General features: G+C 37.0%; 1 protein-coding gene across 1 annotated transcript in view; it reads left to right on the top strand.

Annotated features, from left to right (window-relative positions):
• Positions 1-22,940, top strand: part of LOC143731300 (potassium/sodium hyperpolarization-activated cyclic nucleotide-gated channel 2) — a 66,101-nt gene that overhangs the window by 27,062 nt on the left and 16,099 nt on the right. The window contains exon 5 of the mRNA XM_077222117.1: positions 12,303-12,521. Within this exon, the coding sequence (XP_077078232.1) occupies positions 12,303-12,521 (219 nt within the window). The remainder of the gene's footprint in view (positions 1-12,302; positions 12,522-22,940) is intronic.

Here is a 22,940-nt window from a genome sequence, read left to right as displayed (position 1 = left end):
TGTTTATGCAAGGGAATACAAAAAAAGGTGATTGCGACTTTTTTTCCAAAAAAAATTCTCAGAATTGCGAGTTTATATCTTTAAATTCTAAGAAAAAAAGTCAGAACTGCGAGATATAAACCTGCAAGTGTGAGAAAAAATGTCAGAATTGTAAAATAATAGTACAGTATATGTGTGGTAAAAAAAAACTCTTACAACAGCTTTAAAGTCATCATAAAATGACTATATTGTTATATTACTTCCAAAATGTGGCAAATTTCGGAATAAAACAGGATATTTAATGAGAACAAAATATAAGACAGGACTTGATGTTATACATCATGCACAGCCTTTCAAACAACTTTCTTTTTCGCTGATGTCATCATGTCCTCCCATTTTTCAGCTCTTCTTGCCTGGCACATAGAGAAAAACTTTTATTCTTTGCATTAATGTGCACTGATAAATCTTTGACAATAAAGCTGCCTTTCCCTTTTGGCTTAAAGGGAGTTAAGTAGTGTATATAGGTTCAATTATAAATGCATGTTGACTTTAAGAACTTTTTCTAGTTTGTTTGTTGTGCTGAATTGTGTTACAGAGGCGACCTGTGTTGTTTTAGCTCCGTTTCTGTGGTTACAGAAGGTTCGTGATGATGTCACATGTGGCATTAAGGTCACTGTCCCTCTGGAGATCAGAGAACGAGGGAAAGATAGAGAGAATGTGAGATGGCAGAAAGAGGAGAGAGCGATTACATAAACAGATGCAGGAGAAAAGAAAAGTTTCATACACACACAGTGGTATTTCAGAGAGCGAGAGCTGGGTCTGTCACAATCATGATGTAATTTGATTGCAGTTATTTGTGATAATCACACTCATTGCACACTTTATTTAATCACATATTGATCTTCAAATAAGGGTATTTTCATGGGTCATTATTTGAAATGGGTGCCAAGATTTCTTTTTCAAATAAATGCTGTTCGTTTGACCTTTTGACAAAGAAAAATTGTATCACAGTTTCTACCAAAATATGAAGCTGCAAAAACTGATTTCAACATTAATCATAAATGTTTCTTGAGCAGCAAATAATCATATTAGAATGATTTCTGAAGGATCATGTGACACTGAAGACTGGAGTAATGATGCTGAAAATTTAGCTTTGCATCACAAGAATAAATTATATTTTAAAATATATTACGCTAGAAAACAGTTATTTTAAATTCTAATAATATTTCGCAATATTACTGTTTTACTGTATTTCTGATCAAATAAATCCAGCATAAGAGACTTCTTTCTAAAGCATAAAAAATCTTACTGATCACAAACTTTTGAACTGTAGTGTATGTGCAAAAAATACTTCAATCATAATGAAAATCTGATGATAAACACATCAACAAAAATCCTGTACTTTAACCCTGTGTTTCCATCTTTTCCTGTATTTGCAAAAATGCACATTTTAATGAAAACAATATAAAAAAATAATCAAGCATTTTGTCTTTTTTTATGTAAATTTAATTAGAAATGGTACAATGCAATTTATTAACACTTACATCATTTTCTTTCTGATTGAATGCTTAAAACAGAAAAAGAAATTACTTTAAAAATCAGTTTAAAATGGAAAAGGCACTCGTTCATGGATTGACCTTTATGAATTTAAAATATTATTCATGTCATGATACCCTGTGTAATATGTGACGAAAGGTTCAGTGGATAAATTCTTTTTGGTCTTACACTGTAACTGATACAAGAAAATAAGTGAACCATAGTTTATTTGTATAATATTTTAACGCCAGCCAACATTGTGACCCACACAAGCTGGATCAACACGAAAACGTCCAGAAGCGTGTGAAGGCATTGATGTCTTTGGCAGTCGATCACAGCTGTGTTTACAGGCCGTGGATTATGATCGATGTTCAAAGGTGGACGTTCACAAAGAAACCGCCTGAGACTTTCTGAATGGTGAGAAGGATGTTGGTTTGATCTCGGCTAGTCTCAGCCTCAGACGTCACTCTCACGAACCGTTGGAGTTTCGACAAAGCCGTCGTGATGCCAAACCCCCTCATGGAAGAAGAACGCTGTGTTTACAACCGTGACAATGAGCTCTTATCAGCATCAACTAAATGCTGTATTTTCGAAAGTATGTGAAGTTTGCAGCGCCATTGTTGCAGTTAACTTGCACAATACTTGCACAGAAAAATGTGTTAGATGCACGCCGGTATGTTTAGCCTGACGTCGTCATACTCAGATTCTAGTCAGAATGTGAGTCTGATACTGCTCCATTGGGCTGTGTGATTATGGGGCGTGTTTCATCCGAACCAGGAAAAAAAATCCTCTGCAATGCCAATTGGGTAGACCGAATCCCGTAGGAAGAACGGCAAAAACATATTTCCGACCGACAAATGCCTTGATCGCGGTTCTCTGTTCCTCTTTTAAAATGAATGCGCTGTCTACATCTTCTCTAACAAACGCGATGGCTAAATCTACACATAAATTCTCCAGCGGCAGCCATACTTTGTCGTAAACGAATTCAACCCAAGCGCTCTTTGGTGACGTGGATGGTTACGTTACTGTTGAGCATCTGTCCATCATCGTATAAAGCCCGCCATGACAATTTGATTGGTCCGAACGTTTTTTTGTTCTGGCATAGTAGCTCCTCAACGGATCGAGTCCAGACCGAACTTCCCGACCTAAAAAATTTGTGGGCGCGGTTCGGGCTGGCATCCAGGCTACGGTACGTGATCATAGGCACATCAACTTTACATTTTTACACCCCTAAACATGACGTGGAACAAAACAAACGGTGATTGGTTGCTTTACATGTCAGTCAGACGTCCTCTTGGGCGGTCCTTGGCCAATGAAAACTGCTACGGAGTCCAGACCTTCTGTCGTCAGTCTGAAGGTCTTCTACATGAGACTAGATCTTGGCAAGTGCTGATGCATTGAGGTTTGATCATATAAAGGGCAATTCACACTGTACCGACAGAAGGCAACAGACACTTCGTCAGGTTTTGTTGGATCTGTCAGAGTCTGTTTCCGTCTGTCTGTGCTTGTTTTCACCAATTGAATGTGCTGAATCAGTGCTTGTCTGGTCGATGATTGTCTGAGAAGTGACGCACTGTAATCTGGTGATTGTCTGCATTAGTCAAAATGTGAATTGCCCTTTTTGCTAGTACCTGTGCACAAAATAACTGTCGCTTTACTTGCATAGACAGATTAGAATTCCTCAAAATTCCTAATTAGAGTTCCTAAAATTCTAAACACAGTTCATATGAAAGTTGAAATATGTGAAGTTTTGCAGTTACATGTAGCAAATGGCAGGAATTGAGATAACTTTATGAAAAAAAACCATTAAATTATAATTATCTGTGTTTGTTTGTGAGGTTTATGGTAACGGTAATAAATCAAAGCATACTGAGGCATCTGAGTTGCACATGCTGTGAATTTTCTGTATACAAACAGGCCTACTGATGTGTGTGTGTGTGTCTGTGTGTGTCTGTGTGTGTTTGTGTGTGCATGTGTGTGTTGCTCAGTGCTAACATGAATCTATTAGGATTAGTCCACTCACTAGTGAAAATGTGTGTGTGTGTTTTTTTTTTTTGTATCTTATTTCTGATATATAAATGATATGCAGAAGAGAAGCAAGAAAATTTGATCTTTTGGTTCCCAGGTGATTTTCAATGAAACCAGGAAATATTTGTTGTTAAAAGCAGACATATTGTGATATATTATTTCACCTTAAAATATATATTTTTTTCTATTTTGATATATTGTAAAGTCCTATTTAATCTTTGTGAGGCAAAGCTGATATTTCAGCATCATTACTTCAGTCTTCAGTGTAACATGATCCTTCAGAAATCATTTTAATACGCTGATCTGCTGCTCAAGGAAAATTTCTTATTATTATCAATGTTGTAAACATTTGGGCTGCTTCATATTTTTGTGGAAACTGTATAAATTATTTGAAGTTATATATACTGTCTTTATTGTCACTTTTTATCAATTGAACGCATTTTTGCTGAATAAAGGTTTTAATTTCTTAAAAAAGGGAAATCTTACTGACTCCAAACACATAGTATGTATACGTCTCAGCTGTAATAGCCTGAGCTAATTAAATGTGATTAGTTTTCCTGCGTTGTGACTGGGGTTTAGATGCTGTGCGTGTGTGCACGTGTGTGTGTGTGCGTGTGAGTTTGTGTCTGTGCCCGTGTCCTTGTAAACCCTACGTGTTGGGGACAAAATGTCCTTACAGAGATTGCAATATCAGAAATCATGATCCTTGGGGACATTTTTTGGTCCCCATGAGGAAAACGGCTTATAAATTATAACTGATGTTTTTTAAAAATGTAAAAATTCATAGTGTTTTTGTGATGGGTGAGTTTAAGGGTAGGCTTAGGGTTAGGGGAGAGAATTTACAGTAGAAAAATCATTGCCTATGGAAAGAATGAAAACCCAACGTGTGTGTGTGTGTGTGAAGAATCACATGTGTAAGTGGATTAAACATGCAGTTTGTTATTTCTGTCCCTCTGAGAAAACCCCTCCAGGGATACAGAGATGCTCCCAGTCCTCTCACCACACGCATGCATCCTCCTGGGAAAACACCGCCGTTAACATGGACCTGGAAGAATAAAGCGGTCACATTATGGGTTGGTTCCCAGAATCCGTTTTAATCAAGGCTGACTGCTCCTTACTCCAAAATCTGTTTATTTTGACTTAATGTGTATTACATAGTTTTATTTGCTACATAATTTGTTTAATCAACACGAAAGTCAAAATTCTTCCCATTTACTTTTCCTGGTCATATCGTAAACGTTTCATCAATGCAGATTATTCCAAAGAAAAGAGAAGTGTTTGTCTCTATCTATTTCCTGTTCAGTAGACAACACCTTTTATTTTCATCCCTTACCATTCAGCCACATCATATAGGGACCTTTCTCAATCCAATAAATTCCAGATGGATTAAAAAATGGATAAAAAAATCTTGTAAATCTGACGTGCAATCATATTACAGTAGTAGGTTCTGACCTAATTGCTGACTTTAAATAATGGTAAGTTGAGTTCTTATTTTGATAATAGTAAGTTTGCACATTCATACATTTTAACCTGCATTGATACTGCTTATGTTTGCACCAAAATATTCATATGTGTGCCTGTTAAAAGGAATGAACACAAATGTAATTTCATTAATATCTAATTGTGTGGGGATTTGTGGAGAGGAAATGGATATTTACGCTGAAGCTTTCTGCTTCTCTCTTGAGTTTCAGAAGAATTCTCAACAATGTCTCTCACTGTGCACAGAATTTGTCAAAAATCTCAAAATGAACACAAACATTTCTCATCAAATGATCTGAGCTGTTATTCATGTTCATTTTATAGTTCTGTACTTGTTTTATTTCTCATCAGGAATTTTAAGAGAAACATCGGTCCCACATTATATTGAGTGGCTATAGGTATTATGTACTTGCATAGCTATAGCTATTATGTACGTACATTGAAATTAATTTGATACAATGGACTTATTGTGTACATACATGTTTTTACATTGTACTTATTTTTGAAAATACCAGCATGTAATTAATTTACGTAATTACATTTGTAATTACACTGTTGACCCTTCCCTTACACCTTAACCCAACCTTAAACCGACCCATACCACACACACCTGACCCTAACCTTACCCGTATCACATCTCAATAGCAGCAAAAGTGTTTTACAATACAACATGAAAATAATAAGTACTTTGTACTTATTTTTTGATGTAAGTACATAGTACTTAAAGGCACTTAATATAAAGTGGGACCGAAACATCTGAGATAAAGTTGATACCCCAATGAAACATAAGAACTTCTGAGCAACGAAAGAGCCAGCTCTGAAATATAACATTATCCTCATTGCAATAGATGGTTGCAGTGATGATGGATTTTTATAGGCCATCCTGTTAGTTATCATTGCCCTGGTTCCCTCAAAACAACCCAGTAGGCTTTTCCATTGGCTTTTGATAATCTGCACAAATGTACAACTTCTATGAATTTTAAAGACTAAATACAATCACCAGGTAAAAAGCTAAACGAACTATGCCATAGTCACATGACTTCACAGTCACCACCATTAAGCTTCCAAAAACTCTGTCTTTATTTAAAAAAAAAATATATAATTCCCTGAAGGTTTGAGTTATAATAGTTTGCATGAGTGCGATTATAAACACAATAAGTGAAAGTGAGATGAGTTTACCTGTTCAGCTGATAATGTTTAATGTCCCTGACAACCTCTACATTGAGACGCTTGTTAGCAACCTCATTTTATGCCTGGTACACATAGTACGATTTTGGGCAATCCGAGATGAAACATGACCAATCGTGGCGATTTCTCTGGTCGTGTCTCCTAAACGCCGTTCCTTCGTCGTACAGTGAGAGAGATTCACTGACGAGCCAATAAAAATGCAACATGAAATGGCGTATTGATCAACGTGACATGGTGCTAACACTTTAAACTTCTTGTCCTCTTTTCCCTAGCCATGACCACATCTTTATTCTCCTCTTTTGCTTCCTCCTCTTTTTTCAGCTCACATTAAAAACCACAAGTGCGATTCATCTTGCTCTATTTGTTTACCACTAGCTCATGCTGAGGATATTTGATTCTTCTATACTATCTTGTGCCGTAGCCTACTATTCAATGGGTGTCATCATCGTACAGTCTACATCCAAGTTTATTAGATAAGTGTCGTACATTGTTATTTCTAATGATCTTAGGATTGCCGAAATCTGTACACTGCAAAAAATGCTTTTCTAACTTAGTATTTTTGTCTGGTTTCCAGTCCAAAAAAATTCTTAAATCAAGATGCATTTACTAGATGAGTAAAATGACATAAGATATTATGTCTTGTTTTCCGGGGCAATTAATCAAAATTAAGTGAGTTGATGCTTTAAAAAATCAAAATTATCTGCCAATGGGGTAAGAAAAATAACCCTATTGGCAGATAATTTAGCTTGTTTTGAGCAAAAACTTACTTAATTTTTATTTCACCAGAAAACAAGACTTAATATCTTATGTCATTTTTCAACTTTAGCAAATGGGTCTTGATTTAAGAAATGTTTGATATTTGGACTGGAAACAAGACAAAAATACTAAGTTAGAAAAACATTTTTTGCAGTGTAGCAGGCATTACAAAAGCTTAAAAAAAATGTTTTATGTTGTCGGGTAAAATGTGAAAATATCATGAGCTTGTCTTCACCACAGGCATTTAACCTATTAAAACTTAAGGACGATGGAACCAAAATTGCTAAAATGCTAATTTTCAGGTTTTGGCCTATAATAATACATCATCCTTACAGCACTCTAATGCACAACTGCTGTATCTCTCTACAGGCCAAAAGTCAATAGTGGATAAATAACCTCTTGGTGTCACACAGAACCAATCAGAAATGTAATCCTGCTTTCCTCCGTAATTTACTCCGCATCTGAATGTATTCCTCCTGAAGAGCAGATTGATGTTTAGTATCATTGCCCCAGGAAGCTTTTCTGCCTGACTGCTGCATTCATGTTTGAAATGAAAAACGGCACTGACTCAGTCAGATGCAGAGATGAATGAATGGGTGAAAAGATGTTGGATTGTCTTGGCTGAGATTAAAAACATATATTACACAGCATCTGGTGTCTCAGGGCCTGGGCAGCAGCGCGTGTCGTCGCAGTAGAGTATGCGAAGACTGCTGTACGTTTAGATAAGCTATTGTAAATAGAGTCAGAACAGCAGACAGGTGCACTATTTCAGTCACAATCCAAGAGTGGGATATTCGCAGTGCTTATCAGCCACAGGGCACGCGTCTGTGTATGGTTAATGAGTGACTTCCCATACTGCCTCTTGCCCTATCACTGCAGACCAGGGCATGAGCTAATGAATAGGAGAGCGATCCCAATAAAGCATCTCAGATCCATGTGGCTTACATTTTCTGCCATAGACTTATACTGTATACTATTTTAGTCTAGTTACAGATGGGAATTCCTTGCAAAAGATATTAGCATGTTTAGAATAGCTTATCATATTACTGGCTAAAAAGTGATCATATTACTGGCAAAAAAGTTACATATGCTCTGTAAGTCATTTTTGTTTAAGCATCTGCCAAATGTATGAATGCAAATATATGTAAATTGTATTTTTGCTGTTGGCTGAACCAAAATCTCATATCACGGTATGAGTAATCTTATATAATAATATATTTTGAATGTGACAATTGAACCATAAATGATATCAAGCATCTCTTTCTTGACTCGTTATATGATCTGACTGCCAAATGTTATGACATTTGCTTACAAAATTGTATTTAAAATGCAAAATTACCCAGATGATAAATGGACGCCACTCGCTAAATTGATGCAACATTGAAGCATTCTACTTTTTGAAAGATTTATTGTTACATATTGCATATGTTTCACATACTCATTTTATAAAACAATATGCAGTATGCAAGTATTCCTATCCCGACATAGTCAATGAAGTTGCAGTTAGTATATACTTGATATTATAGACTGTGTAGAATGTGTCCTCCTCTATCCAATCTATTCACTTGTCTCTGCAAACGCAATGTCTCTTAGTGTGTGTGTGTGTGTGTGTGTGTGTGTGTGTGTGTGTGTGTGTGTGTGTGTGTGTGTGTGTGTGTGTGTGTGTGTCTGTCTGTCTGTCTGTCTGTCTGTCTGTCCAGAGTTTCAGTATAGACTCTCTACTTCTTCTGTTTTCGAGGCAAAGTGCTCTTGACTCATGTATAATTCATGCCTGTTCTCTCCAGTGTTCTTACAGTGACCTGCTCACTCTGACACTTTCCTCATTTCCCATTTTTTCAATTCACAATCCTTTTCTTCTTCCCTTCTACTCTGAATGCCACCTAATAGTCTTGGGGGAGAAAACTCAGGCTATGTTTGGAATAAGATACTAGTATACTGCTTATCGTATACAATGTACATACAATGCCCTTATACTATGCACTGTGTACTAAACTATCTAGTGTACGAACGTTATTTTGTCATTGATTATTGGAGTTTGTTAGCCCCTCCCCTTTGGCTGCTTAAGAAAAGCTGCAATAGTTGAGTGCATGAAGTGTCCAACATGCCACAATATTTTCGGTTAATTAAGTGTATCATAATTTGATGAACACTTTTTATTTTTGGTATTTCTAGTGTGTACACACTTCTCACTCTATTTATACTACGAAATGACATAGAATAGTGTTTAAGTGGGACTTGATTGGGGTGCACCTTGAGGCTATATTGAAAATCTAGGCCTTTTTTATTTACACTTGGACATAATTTATACTATACAATTTGACAAATGTAGTATTCCATGCATACTGCAAAATATGCATATTTGCAATCTGTCCACATGCTTACAAATAGTATGCAATTCGGCCAAAAACTAAACATCTAAATATATTATAATAATATATAAAAAATACATATAATATAATACATTTTATTAGACTCTTGACACATAGAGTAACCATTTAAATTTGTAATCTGGGGTCTTATAGAGTCATGATAGGATGGTTTTCGTTTTTCAGAGGACACCAACCGTAATTAATCTTGCCTTGGGAATTAGCCGGATGTCAGCACAAGTCAGGCAGCAGACACATTTTTAAAAAGGGCACATTTAATGGCTTCTTGTTTGAGACTGCTGGCAGAGCCCCACCACACACTGAGATGTCTGACAGCCATCCACTCTGCAGCTAAATGCTTTATTTATAAGAGTTTAGAAATTGGCACAGTAGACATTTCGGTTATAATATGAATTGCATTCAGAAAATGAAACATACACCACTGAGCCATAACATTAAGACCACCTGCCAAATATATAGCGTTGGTCCTAATGTTTGCCAAAACAGCAAAAGCCCCCTGAAGGTGTCCTATGGTATCTGGCACCAAGATGTTAGAAGAAGATCCTTTGAGTCTTGTAGGTTGCAAGGTGGTGCCGCAGTGGATCAAACTTGTTGGTCCAGCACATCCCAGAGACCCCACACCAACACCAACTCTTATGGCTTTTTCCACTGAATGGTACGGTACGGTACGGCACGGTTCGGTACGGCGCGCTTTGGCGCTTTTCCGCTGCATGGTACGGTACAGCTCGACTCGGCTCGGTACGGGTCACTTTGTGGCTTTTTTCCACTGCATGGTACGGTACGGCTAGCTTCAGCTCACTTTAAGTGGTACCACCTCTGTTGAGATTCCAAGTGTACCGTACTGATACTAAAATGTGACGTGAAAACACTGCAGATCACTGATTGGTCAGACAGAATCGTCACTACCAGCGCCATTGTCATTTGCGAGACAACAAACCCGCTAGATTTAAATAGCCAGTAACAGCCACCGCTGTAGCACCTGTTTTAAAACTAACGTTACTTGCTTGAAGAAGAAAGAAAAAACAAATTCCAAAAAAGAAATGGCTGAATCATGGTCAGTGGAAGAAAAGTGCAGACGTTCCTCTCGTTGGTTGCCGAGAAACGGATAAAGTATAACGATCAGTCTATAATCCCACTCACTTTGAAGCGGTAGTAACTGCAGTGGAAAAGCGAAGCGAGCCGCACTGTGCCGCGCCGAGCCGCACCGTACTGAGCCGTACCGAGCCGTACCATGCAGTGGAAAAGCGCCATTATTGTCTCTCTGCACAACCATCAACACCTCATGCACATCGGGTCTGTGAATAGGATGAGTGTCGGATCTTCAGGAAACAAAAGACAAGGAAAGCACCAGGCCCAGACGGTGTACATCATTCTGTCTAAAAGCCTGTGCTGTCCAGCTGGCCCTCATCTATTCCCAGATCTTTAACAACTCACTGGAGTTGTGCGAATCCCTTCCTGCTTCAAATGCTCTACCATCATCCCCATCCCAAGGAAAAAAACCAAATCGCAGAACTGTTGCTCTAACATCTGTGGTTATGAAGTCATTTGTGAGACTGGTATTGGCTTACCTGAGGGTCATCACAGGGACCCCTACAGTTTTCTTATCGAGCAAAACAGGTCAGTGGAGGATGCAGTCAACATGGGACTGCATTATATCCTGGAACATCTGGACAAACCAGGGACTTGTTTGTGGAATCCAGTTTGACTTTCAGTACCACAATCACATGACTCCTACGGTCTAAAAATAACCCAGCTCTCTGTTCCTTGCTCTACCCGTCAATAGATCACCAGCTTTCTGACAGATAGGCAACAGCTAGTGAGAATGAGCAACTTCACATCTAACAAAATCCGCACTGGCGTCCCCCAAGGATGTGTGCTCTCCCCACTGCTCTTCTCCCTCTACAAGAACGACTGCAAAGACCCTTCTGTCAAGCTCCTGAAGTTTGCGGACGACACTACATTCATCAGAATCCTACACACAATGGTTACGAGTCTGCATATAGACAGGAGGAACAGCTGGCTGTCTGGTGCCGTCATAACAACCTGGTGCTGAACATGCTCAAAATTTTGGAGATGATATTAGACTTCAGAAATAACCCCCCCCCCCCCCCCCCCCCCCCAGTTACCGTCATTAATAGCTCTGTGGATAGTGGATAAATGGATGGCACTCGCTTAATTAATCATGCGACATAGTGTGGTCATGTCACAGCATTGTAGGATTCCACTATTTGAAAGATTTATTGTTATATATTTACAGTGTTTTACTATTGTTATTTTCCCCACCTGAAATGTTCAAATATGAAGCTGTTTTTCCACTGAATCCAGATTGGTTTTCAATTTGGTTTGCATCCTTCAAATGTGGAAAAGAAAACATTATCCCCCGGTTTCGCAGACTTAAGACTAAGGTTTAAGATAGTCCCAGACTAAAATGCATGTTTGAGCTGTCTTAACTGAAAGCAACTTGCAGTGACAAAGTTAAAAATATATCAGTGCCATTTTTTTGTCTCAAGATGCACACAAGTAATGTTTTTTCTAAAGCATGTTTAAAAAAGCTACTGAAGTGTCCTAATTGAACTAAGGCCTAATCCTGGCTTAATCTAAGCCCTCTCTGTAAAACCAGGCCTGTAAATAATATTATCTGAGCCACACTTGAAGCCAAGCATGACAATTCTGTCATTATTTATACAGCCTTGTGGATTACACTTTATTTCAATAATCCACTTTAAACATTCTTGAACAACAACTATAAGCAACTTTGCCACACTGTTTGGTGAACATACAGGCAAAATGTTGATGCTGCTGTTTTCCATAGAATGAAAGTGTATTATAGTGCAAAAGTCATATAGACTGATGCTTTTTACTGTTTATATTGCTTTCAGATTGGCATAGGTGGTGTGAGCTGGAGTTTCGTACTGTTTATGTTGTGTGTTTGTCTTTCTCTCTCTGCAGAATGACACGTGGAGTGAGCTGTACTCGTTTGCTGTGTTTAAAGCCATGAGTCACATGTTGTGTATTGGTTATGGACGTCAAGCTCCGGAGAGTCTCTCTGATATCTGGCTGACGATGCTCAGCATGATTGTTGGTGCGACATGCTATGCCGTCTTCATCGGACACGCTACGGCCCTCATCCAATCACTGGACTCCTCACGACGCCAGTACCAGGAAAAGGTAAAGCAACTGTGCATGAGGTGTTAAATAACGAAGTAGAAACAATTGACTATAAAGCTACACCAGGTGACTTTTAGCCTTCTAGCGGTTTAAGGATAAAACTTATATGCATTGTTGTTTTGACATTGTTGTTTTTAAATAACGCTACAAAAATTTGGCAATTCTGACATTAGACGTTACAATTTCTATTCATATCAGATGGAAACTTTAACTTGGCAAGGCTATTTATTGGCAAATAGACCAAAGCAGTATCTAGTTTAGAGAACTAAACATTGTTTTGTGTCAATGCACAGCAAAAGTGATGCTATGTTGATTCATGTTTTATTACGGATATTATCTCTTTCCCTTTTTGCTTGCAAAACTCTTTTCGGGTCGATGTACAGCTGCGGCTTCAAGCTACTTCAACTGCATATAGTAGTCTTTTATTTACGGATATGCTGTAAACATGCATGGAGGAATGCTGAAAGCATTATGCAGTTTCCCAGGAAATCGTCCCAACAATAATATAAATAATTATTAAATGTGTACCATTGTGATTTGGGGTAAGGCAAAAACATGGGTTGGAAGATGGTTTTATGATGTACTAGTTTATTAAAATTTTGTTCATTTCAAACAAAAATAGTTTACTGCATTTCAATTTGCATACTTCCACTTACTATATTGTGTACTTTGCTTTTAATGGTAATATACATCATCTTGAGTATGTTGGCAGAATTGGGAAACCAGTGTCAAAAAATTGCATGTTGATACCACAGACTCCTTTGTCACGTACTGTTTGCTTTTGCATGTGAGTGGCAACATCTGTCTAAATTCACTACTATTTAAAGGTAGGGTTGGCAATTGCGTAGAGGTTAGCATTAGCAAGTTAGCTTTGAAAGTATAAGATCCCACCCTTTAGAGCGTCTACAAAGCCACGCCTCCTTTAAAACACGTGAACGTGCACAGCAGAGTCTGCAAAGCGTCTAGAGAGACAGTGTTAAATTACCTTATATCTCAAACCACATAACATTACAATAATAATGAACATAACTTAAAGAGAGCTGACCTGTAACACCTGACTGCTGCAGATTCATTTTACCGTTGATTGTGTTGACATGTAAACACATAAATTCAAGTCTGAGGACGTGAACAGAACGTCACGGGTTGCCATCTCGTAAATACAGTTACGACATGATGTGTGAACACAACATAAGCTCATTGTTTTGGTTCAGGAGGGACTGTTAAAGGGATAGTTCACCCTAAAATGAAAATTCTGTCAGTAATTACTCTCCTTCATGTTGTTCCAACCCCGTAAGACCTTCGTTCATCTTCGGAACACGAATTAAGATATTTTTGATTAAATCTGAGAGCTGGATCACTCCTCCATAGGCTTCTAAGGGATTGAAACTTGTTCCCCGAAAAGTTATTAAAGACATTGTTAAAATAGTCCAAGTGACTACAGTGGGTCAATCTTAAGTTTATCAAGCGACGAGAATACTTTTTTTGCGCAAAAAAAACAAAAATAACGACTTTATTTCAACTATTCATTTCCTTCTCTGTGGGCCTCCAGTCAGTTAACGCAGTGTAATAGCGTAGTGCTACGTCACTTGTAGGCTCACTATTGGCCGACGTTGGTCATGTGTGTGATGCGTGTGTTGTGTAACTACAGAAGCACTACGCTATTACACTAGTGAACTAGAGCGGCTGATGTTTGTTTGTGGATATGTTGTTGATCCATATCCTCATGGATCAGGCTGATGAACTGTGATGTCTGCGTGAGCAGGTACGCGGAGGTATGGAAATACATAGGTTGACAGGTTGAAGGATATCGCACCAAATGCAATGATTGGTCCTGAGACTTCCACAGAAGATGTACATGTTTTAGTATTTAGAGCACTTCTATTATTGATTGCTATCAGGATGTGAAGAGAGTTTCAACCAGTATAAATTGCCTACCCTACCTTTAACTTATAGACTCATACAGTTAAAAAACGCTGTGCTAGCTTTGGCCTCGCGAGCCTTGCTTTGCAAATGTCCCCTGGAAACTGCCACAGAAGCATTCTCCTCCAAGGGGTTGTGGGTAAGGCTAGCCTAAAAAGCTTGCATGAATGCACAACATGAAAAAGCAGTTGTCTGTTTGTAAAAATATGTCTATTTCGTTTTTTTTCTTCACTTTTAATAATTTTAGTACTTATTTTTCAATTAGTTGCCAAGTCCTATTCCTTGACCTCATAATGTCACTCCTCCTCCTCATCCATTAAAACTCATTAAAGTCGCTATTGTTCCATCTGCCTGCGCCGCTAATGTTTGTGCAGCTGTTACGGTTTGTTTGTCACTGTTGCGTTGAGTCAGCAACTCTTCAGATGCTCTTGTGTTGATTGGGTAATGACTGCTAATGCGACAGATAGTTGCCTTTCTGACTGTGTGTTTGTTTTCACTGCAGGCTCTATTAGCCGATGAGACCGCAGCTACAGCATCAGCTAATGTACTACCTACCGCAGTGCTGACTTGGTTGTGGCTGTCATATTTCTGTGCGTCGTGTTTGTAACAGTAGATTAGACCTGGCATGGCTTCAGTGTTCCTGCTCCGCCAATCGTTTACCAGCTCTGTTACCATGCAGAAAGATTGGTGGATGCAACGGTGCACTCTGATTGGTCGCTTTGAAAAAGAGGGATAGCTTCTTGATCTGTTTAGCCAGTAATTTGAGGCGTGTATCCTCAAGTGGAGGACAGACAACGGAGACTCGTTGCGTAAACGATTTATGTGTGTGTATGTGCGCACAATATTACAGTGTCTCTCTGGACGAGGTAAAATTGATGAAGCAGCAGATTAGTGTCCTGCCAATGTCCTCGTGAAGAAGGTGTGTGTGGTGCACTGTGATTCTGTCCTTGAAAGTGGCGTAATGAAATGATGAGAACGAGGTAGGGAGGGAAAGAGAAAGACAGGCAGAGAGAAATAGGGGGTTGGGAATAGACATGTAGGGGTCAGGGGCGAATGCGCTGTGTGATGCTCTCAGTTTGGAAAATTCTCCCCTTCAAGTGCCTCTTCAGTTTTAAAGGGACAGTTCACCTAACAATGTTCGGTTTTATAGTAGTTTCATTTTGCTTTGAACTGCAAAGGTGCTAAATATACACTACCGTTATAAATCTCTTATACGCACCAATGGTGCATTTATTTGATCAAAAATACAGCAAAAATAGCAATATTGCGAAATATTATAAAGTTTAAAATTTGTTTTCTATATGAATACATTTTAAAATGTAAGTTACCCCTGTGATCAAAGCTGAATTTTCAGCATCATTACTCCAGTCTTCAGTGTCACATGATCCTTCAGAAATCATTATAATATGATGATTTGTTGCTCAAGAAACATTTCAGATTATTATCAATGTTCAAAACAGTTGTGCTGTCGCTTCATATTTTTGTGGAAACCATATTTCAAGATTCTTTGATGATTAGAAAGTAATATATATATATATATATATATATATATATATAAATGTAAATATTTTGTAGAATTACAAATGTGTTTACTGTCACTCTCAATCAATTTAATACATCCTTACAGAATAAAAGTATTAATTCATCCTCATGTCTGAAAAAATGACCAAAATGACAAAAAAAAACCTTTATAAGTGCACTATATAAGTTTTCAGAAGACATAGAGTATATTTGTGTGAATAATAGGCTATTATTTAAAGGTCATGTTTAATTTTTTCTATGCTAAAATACATTTTCTTTCCTCCAGCTTAATGTGTATATACAAGTCATTCTTAGTTTTATTCAATATAGGTAGAAATTATACAGCAGTCTAATTTAAATTAGACACTGTTAAACTTTCTGTGCATTACATGTTTTTGTTTATGAATGTTTTGAACATCTGTCAGTTCTGGTTCACATTTGCACCTATTCAAACTATTGACAAACTATTATTTTATGGTGTTGAGTAGGATGTTTAGAAAACTTGCAATGTCAAGTTACATTTATTTGTATAGCACTTTATACAAGACAGCAGCATCTCAGTAATAAACAAGAAAATAACAGTACCAAAGTACATTAATTATGCAGCAAACTCAATTAAACTAAAAAGCAGCTCTAATAAAACACAATAGAGTCATTATTCATTATTCAGCTCAATTTAGTTCAGTGTTGCTTCAGTTTTGTTCAATAATACTGCAAAGTTCATCGAATGAATGTAATTTTTTGTATGTTCTACAGGGAAAAATCAAGCTGCATGAGAGTGAATGGGTAATAAAAACGGGATGATTTTCATTTTTAGGCCGAGCTGTATCTAAAGGTGATCATTCATTATGTTCAGATGTCTGCCGCTCCGCACTTTAATCGCGCGTGCACCTGTCCTGAATCGCTTATGTGTTACAAAGATACAATTGCAGACGGCTTGACTCATCAAACGGCAAAAGATTCCCCTTTCGAGCAGGAAAACTGTATGCAGTCATGCAAACCTGTGCTGTGATATGACGTGTATGAATGACTGTTGTCCCTCAGGACACCTCAAGTTCAGACGTCAGCGTCTTATGAGAATTGATCAGCGGTTGATGAACGAGCGGTGGGCTAGTTCTCTCTCTCCATTGATTGTCTAAGTCTTCTCCTCGGGTGTGTTTTGCACACAGAAAGTCCTTTGAAATTTCATGCCGTGTGCTCATGCAAACGCATAACACACTCAACAGTGCCTGAAGAGGAAATATGACACATATACAGTGATGTGAATAAGTTAGGACACCCATGCTAAAGTTGCATAAAAAGAGGAATAAAAAATCATCTTTTGGAAATTGATCTTAATGCCTTAATTAGAAAAATGAGGAAAAATCCAACCTTTAAGGACACCAATTTTCTTTGTGAATGAATAATGTATCATAAATAAATAAATGTTCTTCCTTAAAATACAGGGTGTGTAAGTCAGGACACCCCTATGTTAAAGAGTCAGGCAGATTTTTATTTTTAAATTCCAGATATTTCATGGATCCAGGATAATATGCATCCTGATAAAGTTCCCTTGGCGTTTGGAATTAAAATATCCCACATCATCGAATTCACTTCATCATACCTAGAGATTGGCATCGGGCACTTTCCATAATATCATCTTTCAATGCAAATCAAACCAGCTATTAGCCAAACTGAAATAACACCATGCCAATCTCTAGGTATGGTGAAGGGAATGTGATAATGTGGGATATTTTAATCCCAAAGGCCAAGGGAACTTTATCAGGATGCATATTATCCTGGATCCATGAAATAAGTGGCATTTAAAAATAAAAATCTGCCTGTCTCTATGGGAATTTAACATAGGGGTGTCCTGACTTATTCACATCACTGTATTTATATGTCACGTATTGTATGTTACAGTGCTGTTTGCATCAAAGATGTGAGCTACCTCACTTTCAGCTCAGCTATGTGCCGCTACTGTTTTTGCTCAGTGTGTGTGTGTGTGTGTGTGTGCGTATTTGTGAGCATTACTTATTTTTATCGCTGCTATAACAGTGTGTTGACGGACGGAGCACTAAATCTGGAAGGCTGGGAAGCGGTCTGGATACTAAAAGAGATTGACAGAGCCGGGCAGATTGGAACAGGTAGAAGAAAGACGCTGTTCTGCCTTCTCCATGCACGGACATGGCAATAGCTTTCTTAAAATAAGATCTGATCCAACCCTGATTGGCTGACGAATATTCGTTTGCAGTGGTTTTTAGATGTGCACATCCCAGAAAAACTGACACTGAAGTTCTTCTTAGATACTATCTTCATGTTTTCTAACTTAAGAAAAAAAAAACAATATATATATATATGTATATATTGTAGTCTCAAAATACAAAATAATATCATCTTTTTTATCATACACTCTGAAAAATAAAGCTTCCAAAAGGTTTTTGCAGCAATGCCATTTTTGGATCCTCAAATAACCTTTCAGTGAACAGTTCTTAAAAAAAAAACACAACAACAACAACAACAACAACAACAACAACAACAACAACAACAACAACAACAACAACAACAAAAATCTTACTGAAGAGCATTTTAAAAAAAAATTCCACTAAAAATTATTTTTTGTGGAAATGAAAGTTTCCATGGATGTTAAAGATTCTTCATGGAACCATCGGTGCCAATTAATTCCCTTTGAGATGTTCTCTACTTAATGATACATTTGTATATATATTAACAAATTTTTAAGTCGTAAATTTTTAAAATATGTTGTATAAGACAAAGAAACCTCATGATAATAGACTGTACATAATCACAGCCTGTCATTTTATAGACAATATATGAGAATTTCTGAAGCATTTTTTTCAAGGATTACACTTTCTTATGAACATTTTATAATATAACTTACTTTTTTAAAAGAAGATTTTCTGTGTTTGCCTTGTTCCAAAATAGGACTAAATCGTTACAATGTTGTATTTTGCATTTATTTTAACATGATTCTGTTAAAAATGTGTTAAGTCACATGCGAGCAAAACTGTTCCCGCATTGGTTACCATTTATGTTCCAGTTTGCCTTGGCCTCATGAATCACCATTATTTCTACAGTTTGAGCTGGAAAACATACAAATGCACCTGTTTCGCAGAAGTGTCATAAAAGCATTTTCAGAGGTACAATACTTTTTTGTCCTTGCCCACAGATCTCCGAAGATCTTTCAGTTATGCTTTATGTTCATCTGTCACTTTTTATTTGTTTAGAGTTACACTCAAGTCAAGTCAAGTCACCTTTATTTATATAGTGCTTTATACAATACAGATTGTTAAAAAGCAGCTTTACAGTGATAACAGGAAAATTATGCATTGTTCATATGAAATCAGTTGTTGATTCAGTTGTTAAGGTCATCAATTATTAAATTAGTTAATTTCATCTATAAAGCATTTCTGGAAAAAATGGTCATCATCCAGCTCAGTTCAGTTCTCATACAACAGCGTCAGTACAGTCAGATCAATAATATTGTTGGATATTAAGTTAACACTCCCATTCAGATAGTTTTTTGGGGCACATTACATTAATTAAAAGTGACAGTAAAGACATTTATAATGTTACCAAGATTTTCTATTTCAAATAAATGCTGTTCTTTTGAACTTTCTATTCATCAAAGAAAGAAAAATACGAAACACTTTTCAACATTGATGATAATCATAAATGTTTCTTGAGCAGGATTCTAGCATAATAAAAATGATTTCTGACGGATCATGTGACACTGAAGACTGGAGTAATAATGCTGAAAATTCAGCTTTGATCACAGGAATAAATTGCTTTTTAAAATATATAACGATAGAAAACAGATATTTTTAATAACATTTCACACTATTACTGTATTTTCTGTATTTTTTTTATCAAATAAAATAAAAAAGACTTATTTCAACATTAAATCTTACTGACCCCATAAATTTTAATGATAGTGAACTGTGATTTATGATTTCAAATTGAGATGCTCAGAGTTTTGTTTTGTGCACTAAGTAGCATTTTATGCAAAACATGTATCCACCTTATTCCTGACCAGCTTACTGCGTTTTGAATTATGGGCGGCACTTCCGGTTTGGTGAACTCAAAAAGACTGAAACGAATCATTTCAAATCATAAGGTTGCCCTACAAATAAAGCTAGTCCGTTAGTTTGACTCAATGAGCAGTTTTCTTTCATGTTTTATTTAAGAATAGCATGAGAATACGTAACACTTGGTATTTTAACGTGACATGTTATAACAAGCATATCTATGGCAAGAGATCTTTTCAGTCACTGCATTCTTTTCCTCATGATTTTTGTCTTTTTTCCTTTTGCATTCCGCTGTATATTAGTATGAAAAAGGTCAACATATATAGTGCACATTTGTGGTCTGTTCTCAACGATTTCATTTACGATAGGCCTATATGCCATGGAATGAACGAAGAATCACTTTTTTTCTCCTCTTTCCAGCTTTGTTTTCACAGGTAAATACAAGTCTGGAAGATTTTTCAGGAAATAACAAGCGAAGAATTTCAATTAGACCTAATGCCTCTTGTGCTGTTGTCATTCATTGTGTTGTTTGATTGTGCATTGTAGCACAGGCTCTCTCTCTCTCTCTCTCTCTCTCTCTCTCTCTCTCTCTCTCTCTCTCTCTCTCTCTCTCTCCCTCCCTCCTGCAGTCTTCTCGGGTTTCACTGAGCTTTCCTTACCGCCCACTGATGCTCAGAACAGCCTGAGGAAACAGGCATGACAAATATCACCAGATCTCGGTCTTCTCTTTCTCTCTCCTTCTCTTTGTTGCTCTAACCTTCTGTAATCATTTGTCTCCTCCGTGCAAAACCTCCTAATATCTGTGATTCTTTCAGTACATCTCATAATACACCAGAGTCTCTCCCCAAAGACACGATCATGCATATGGGTGGATAAACATTGAGACTCTTTAATTAATGCAGTTCTTCATCAGTTTTGTTCTCCCCGAGGATCTCTGGCCTTCAGGATGAAACTGAACAGAGACATCAGGTTCATGAGGGATTTTTCACTTAGGTATAAAAGCTGGTGTCTATGCATAATTTAATATTTTATTTTTCATAATTTTAATGTATTATATATATATATATGTATATATAGTATACCTAGTGCGTTAAGTGGTTTGCGCAAAATTATCATACTTTTTAATTAGGCGTACTTCTTCCTGCAGTAACTTACATCCACTATACATCAAATATATATACAATATAAACATATTTACAAGGTAATCGACTACCGAATGGGGCAAGTATGTTTAGCAGATTGGTTTTGCTTTTAAATTTTGCTGTTTTAAAAAATGTAGTAGCTGACATTGTTCACATGTTTGATTTTTAGGATTGTTTTAATCAGTATTTTGATTGTATAGGTTTATTGGTCCTTCTCACAGTACATTCCTGCACAAGAAACCACGGTTTTTATTTAGTTGTTGAATAGGACTACTGTATTTACAGCATTAGCAAAAACTACTATGGACACGATACTATGGTGTTTTGTTTTTTTGTAATAGTATCATGTAAATACATGAGTTTTAATACTGTGGTGTTGCCTCTTTTCTTTTTAAAGTAAAGACCTTGTGTTTACTAAAGCTGTGACTTTATGTACACAGGGTAATTGATTACACGGCTTATAGATTATTGACAGATATCTATGACAGATAGCTACTACAATACGACTGAAATGAGGTCTTAAAACCATATGAACATTTACATTTACATTTATGTAAATGTACATTTATGTAAATTTATGGGGTGGTGATGGCCCAGTGGATAAGACACATGCCTTTGGTGTGAGAGACCCGGGTTCGAATCCACTGTGAGACACCAATGTGTCCCTGAGCAAGACACTTAACCCCTAGTTGCTCCAGAGGTGTGTGTCCTCTGAAATATAGCAATTGTAAGTCGCTTTGGATAAAAGCGTCAGCTAAATGAATAAATGTAAATGTAAATGTTATATGAACTAGTACATATGAACATATGACACTGAACTAGTACCTGGCGGCGCGTCCACACGCAGCGGCTTCTCTCGCTCCCTTGAATATACTAAAAGATGGTTTTGGTTCCTGAAAACTTTTTTTTGCTGAATAACAGTGATGGACTTTTCTGTGCGAGTTCAGACTGTGTGGAGCGGCTCGAGGGCAGGCTAGCTTTGGCTCGGCTCAATGTACCCGCAGGTAGAAATGTGCTTAATACTGTAATGTGGTGATTTATTCTAGAATCAGAGCGGTGAATAATACATCTCTGATCCAAACCTGAAATTAGACTTCTTCATCTTTATTTTCTGCAAGAGGACACCAGGACTTCACAACATGGAGAGTTGACACACACACACACACACACACACACAAACACACACACGCACACAGCTCTCTGGTTTCCATTTATCTTAGACGTTTTTGAGGATTGAGGAGCCAGGGTTTTGTTTGCTTTTATCTAGACTGGAAAATCTTTAGTCAGGAAATCAATATGGTGCCCCAGTGTTATAATACTGTCGTTTAGTCCATTCAGGCTGTTTTAAAACACGGAGGCTGAGAATGTGTGTTTGGGCTTGGTAAAATTTGTTAATTTTTTTGAAAGAAGATTCTTATTCTCATCAAGGCTGCGTTTTATTTGATTAAAAATACAGTAAAAACAGTAATATTGTGAAATATTATTATAATTTAAAATAACTGTTTTCTACAGTATGTGAATATATTATAAATTGTAATTTATTCCTGGGATCAAAGCTGAATTTTCAGCATCATTACTCCAGTTTTCAGTCACATGATCCTTCAGAAATCATTCTAATATGCAATTTGATCAAGAACCATTTATTATTAATATAGGGATGCACCGAAATGTCGCCTGCTGATTTTCAACAGCTATTTTCAGTTTCGGCCCAAAATAGACATTTAATTAGTGCTTCTCCAATGTCAGTTTGAGTGTTGATTATTAATCAAGTTTGATTAATTAATTGATTATTAATTTATTCTTTATTT

The sequence above is a fragment of the Siphateles boraxobius genome, unplaced genomic scaffold (assembly GCF_051911475.1).
Source record: "Siphateles boraxobius isolate OS27281-9 unplaced genomic scaffold, OSU_SipBor_1 86, whole genome shotgun sequence".
Lineage (NCBI taxonomy): Eukaryota > Metazoa > Chordata > Actinopteri > Cypriniformes > Leuciscidae > Siphateles > Siphateles boraxobius.
The sequence above is the reverse complement of the archived record's forward strand: the minus strand, read 5'-3'. Positions and strand labels throughout refer to the sequence as shown.